Genomic DNA, 4917 nt, shown 5'->3' on the forward strand with positions numbered 1-4917 from the left:
GTATTGTTTTGTAAATTATTTTTTCTTTGAATATATTCTGGGGATAAAAGTGGCAGACATTAGATTTATTCTTCTGCTACCTTTCATTTTATTTTGGTTTTTGATTTGTGTATTTTCTTTGTTTTCTATTATATGTTGCTATTTTTAATTAAATGAATACAGTTTTTTTTAATTGAATTACTTAAGTCTGTTTCTCATTTTGTTTACTTTACATTACACAAAAAGAAAAGTTGACATTCCTACTCCAAACTCAAGATAAAACAGTCAGAATCATCCTTGGCGAGAATGATCCTGATCCATCATCAGATCGTCTTGACTCTTTGTGACCTTTGGACTGACTGTTAACTCACTGAGCATCAAGTGCCCTTTTAGACTTCAACAGTCTGATGGTTCCACATGGTTCAACAGGACCATCATTCTATCAAACCCAGTGAGTGACCTCATCAGACACAGCTCAATCCATCCATTATCTTAACACACTTCTTCCTTGCAGGCTTATGGGGGTCACTGGTACCCATATCCATCAGTCACAGTGCGATGGGCGGGGTACACCCTGGACAGGTCACAAGTCCATCACAGGGCCACACATAGAGACAAACGAGACAAACAACCATTCACTCTCTCACTCACACTTAGGGACAATTTAGAGTTATCATTTAACCTGACAGTCATGTTTTTGGCCTATGGAAAGAAACTGAAGTATCTGGAGAAAACCCATGCATGCACGGAGAGAACATGCAAACTTTACCCAGAAAGGTGGAGTGAGGCATCAGCTCTATCAATCGAGCCACCGTGTCGCCCTCACACAGCTCCATGTTCATCTTTTTATGTATTTTATAGACTTTATTGATCCCCTGGGGGAAATAAATTCTCTGCATTTTTCCCATGGCACATGCGAACACACATGTGGAGCAGTGGTGCCCGGGGAGCAGCAGGTCAAGAGCCCAGAGTGGGGCTGGTTGGTCTGGACCTTCTGACCACAGGCTCACCTTCTCTAACCTCTGCACAACCACTTCCCCTTTAAATATTTCTAAAGCACTAACATACTGACTAATTAAAAAAAGCTAATTTTAAAGCACTAACATAACCACTTTAATCCATGAAACATTATGTTACTCTCTTGAGCATCATCATTGATATTTCACAGTCTTTTGACCACTGTGACGTATATCTGACCGATTTATTTACCTCACTGATGCTCAGTGGTGGGCACCAGCCCGCTAAAGCGCAAATCCGCTAATTGCGGACCTAAATATTTCGTTTGTGCTTTAGCGGTCTTACTATTTTTCATAATTCATAAGCGGACTTGTGCTTTCTAAAATTAAAATGCAGTACTGCTAATAACTAATTATCTACCAGTCATCATTATCTTGAACAGCAGAAGGTATGGCTGTCAATGAATCACAACACACATGATCTATCTAACAGCACCCCTCCCAGATAAACACACTTATTTTGAAGGTATACATCCTGCTGACTGTTGGTTTCGGTCACGGTTCTGATTTCCCACAATACTTTGTGTCTGCTTACATAGCAGGAAGGCAATAGCAAAAACAGTTAACGTTTGTATTCCATACCAAAATTTTGAATGTATTGATTTATTTTACTTTACAATCGGAGCTCCTTTTTCAAAAAAAGAAAAAGTTTAAACGATGGAGCTCAATAGTTGACGTAATTGGTCGAAGCAATCGGCCAACGGGGTTAGAGACGCAGAAATGATTTAAAGATGTTATGCTGTTGAAGACTGACATCTAGTGGTCAACTGGAGCAACTACATGGAAAACTTTAAAACCCAAGCTCTTATTTTGAAGAGAAGATAGTTTCCTGTATTGCGTGCTTTTGTTTCCCATCACAAATCAAATCCGTCATGTACCCAGAATGCATCGCTTCAATTTTCCAATAAACAGTTTTAAAATTACTTTATTGATGCTTCTTTAATGAAAAATCTACAACAAACAAAAGAAAAAGACAAATAAGCAGCCGAACTAGCAATCCTCAACAACTTTTTAAAGAAGCAGTTGAACTAGCAATCCTCAACAACTTTTTAAAGAAGCAGTTGAACTAGCAATCCTCAACAACTTTTTAAAGAAGCAGTTGAACTAGCAATCCTCAACAACTTTTTAATTTTTATATCAGGAGCCAAAGTTCTGCTTCAGGAAATCACATCCCCAGCAATCGGCGGTTGTATGATTAAGTTGTAAAAGAGTTCATACACCACTAGTTGGCAGTGTTATGCATATATTGTACATGAATAGTTGCCAGCTAGTAAGTGTCAAATTGAACTTGCGCTTTAAGATTAGCTTCCTCTAGTTTTTCTATGGCATAAGCGCTTTTGAAGTTACGGAGCTAAATATTTTCATAAGAGCTTCAGAAATTGCAGAGCTCATTTATGGATTAGCGCTGCCCACCACTGCTGATGCTGTTGAACGTTCAACAAGAAAGTTTTACTTTTCTGACCCTTAAAGCTGCTAAATTTCATAAAAATGTATTTTTAACATCTTTTTTTTAAACTCGTTATGTCCTGACAGTAGAATATGAGACAGATGATCTGTGAAATAAAAAAAGCAACTCTGGCTCGTCCCAGTGGTCTTACTGCCATTTGCAAAAGCAGCCGATAAGAGACGAGTGGGGTACCAGTGTCAATCACGCTCGTACTAAAAATTTCAAATTCCAATCAAATTTACCATGTTCCAAATATTTACTACTTCAAAATGATTAGTTATATCCCAATAATTTTCCATACAAGCAAATATTTTCATTATAAATGTCATCTATTATAAGTTGAGTTTTACAATTTGCACATTCTCACACTTATAACCTTTCATAGTTTGTTGCATAAGCTTTATTTTATTTAGCTTACCTTTGAGAAATAAACTGCCGTCTTGTAGTTAGTTTAGTACATTTTACCTTCAGATAGATCATATGGTCATCCTTTGCTGCTACTACATTGGCCCAGAGGTGACAAACACAACTTTGCCTTTAGACTATAGACCATCACAGTCTGAGGGCAGATGGGTGGTTTAAGTGGGCTGAGAAACCATCAGACAGTGATAGATCTAATGCTGAATGTTCGTCTTCACTCACTCCCTCCTTCCAAAAACTGCACAAGCTAGAGTTTGACTCTTCAGTGAGTGTGATGTGTACCAGAGAGCGTGGCTCCGCTGTGAGTGCTGCCAGGAGTGGTGGCATCAGGTTCGTCCCGCGGGAGCTCTCCGATTGAGAAGGACACCTTGCTGGGATCACTGAGGCCTGACGTGTCGTCACCTTCACTCTCGGCAGAGATGGCAAACTTTGGCAGCAAACTTGGACGAGGACCTTGGTTTGTGCTCTCCGTGTCTGTTGAGTGTGACAGCGAGGGCCTGGATCAAAGAGACGATATAAGGTGAGCCAGGTGAATGTGTTTATTTGTCTTTTAGCAATATATATCTTATAACCCATGAAAGAGGTTTTAATGAAAAGTTCAGAAATAGGAAACTGGATGTATAACTACAACTGATTGACCATTGAAGTCAACCCAAATCAAGATGGCTGTCCCTGCAACCTAAACTTAAACACAATGAGTGTCTAGATCTCAATCAACATGAAAGATATTTTGCTAAAATTGTGTGCGGCAGGACTGATCCTTAGCACATTTTTCAAGTCTCTGCTCAAAATACTGCCATTGACTGTTACAGTGTTATCAAAATATCTCATGAATCTCTGAATTGATCTGAAGGAAACTTTTATGAAGCATTAAGCCTGAGTTATACTGGCGCTTTGGTCCACGGGCTCGAGCGCGCGGAGTGCGCATGCACTGAGGTGTGCGGCTTCTGCGTTTATAGTTTCGCCGCTGTGTTTATAGTTGACGCACGATGGCGCATTGCAAAGTGCTGTTCTTTTAAGGACCAGCAGGTGGCAGTACGCTCTAAAATCTGTGAATAGGTTGTAAGAAATGGGCGTAGAAGAAGAAATGTATGACGTCACACAACTTTATTTTGTTTTTATTTCATTAATTCCTTCATGTTCTTGATTTAATTTCAAAGTTGTTTTTTCTTTGCTAACTAAGTGTGGAGCTATCTGCCACATTTGCCCTTAATGCCTCCTGTTTTGGCCTCATATCTTTAGTTTTTAAGTCTATTTTCGAGTGTAAATGACGTTAAATAAAATGAAACTACAGTGAAATATCCACTGAAACTTTCCTTCTCAGGTTTGTTTGCATATTGTCTTATTGTCAAAGTCAACAGTTGCACTCTATAAAATTAGGTATGAAACAGACTTTTTATAAATGTAAGAAGAACATTCAATGTTACTATAAATAGGAAACCTCAAATGGTATTGTAAATATATTTCCCATCATGAATCAAAAGAAAGCTTTGCTGCCTCACAGGAAAAATCCTCAAATTTTAATTTTGTTATTAAAAATCAAGTTTTTATTAGTACTGCTCAAAAGAGTAATTCTAAGACATTCTTTAGGTTTATTTTTCAGATGAGTAAATTTAATTAATATATTACTAGAACATGTAATTCATTTTTCCAAGCCTAACAATCATCTTTCTGCATCGCTTCAGCGATCTCCTTCCAAACCTTCTGTGCCTTTTGAACATCTTTATGATCTCTCATAGAGGGATCATATAAATGCTGGTACATCCGGATACGTGAGCAACTTTGCATCGTCAACGGCGCGTACACTAGACTTTGCGGAGTTTAAAAAAATCGGAGGTGCATGACACGTGGCAAAACAACACTCGCGCAGGGGCGGGGACGGTGATATTGCGTCACTTTTGGTATGCACACCATGGCGCCCTGCGCGACGCGTCTAATATACAGGTGCTGGTCATAAAATTTGAATATCATGAAAAAGTAGATTTATTTCAGTAATTCCATTTAAAAAGTGAAACTTGTGTATTATATTCATACATTACATACAAACTCATATAT

The 4917-nt window shown here is 38.4% G+C and overlaps 1 protein-coding gene across 1 annotated transcript in view; it reads right to left on the bottom strand.

Moving 5' to 3' along the window:
• mast4 (microtubule associated serine/threonine kinase family member 4) overlaps positions 1–4917 on the bottom strand; it is a gene marked incomplete in the record, with an annotated part of 204817 nt that overhangs the window by 19177 nt on the left and 180723 nt on the right. The window contains 1 exon segment of the mRNA XM_014024937.1: positions 3145–3359. Within this exon segment, the coding sequence (XP_013880391.1) occupies positions 3145–3359 (215 nt within the window).

The sequence above is a fragment of the Austrofundulus limnaeus genome, unplaced genomic scaffold (assembly GCF_001266775.1).
Source record: "Austrofundulus limnaeus strain Quisiro unplaced genomic scaffold, Austrofundulus_limnaeus-1.0 Scaffold447, whole genome shotgun sequence".
In the NCBI taxonomy this organism is placed as follows: domain Eukaryota; kingdom Metazoa; phylum Chordata; class Actinopteri; order Cyprinodontiformes; family Rivulidae; genus Austrofundulus; species Austrofundulus limnaeus.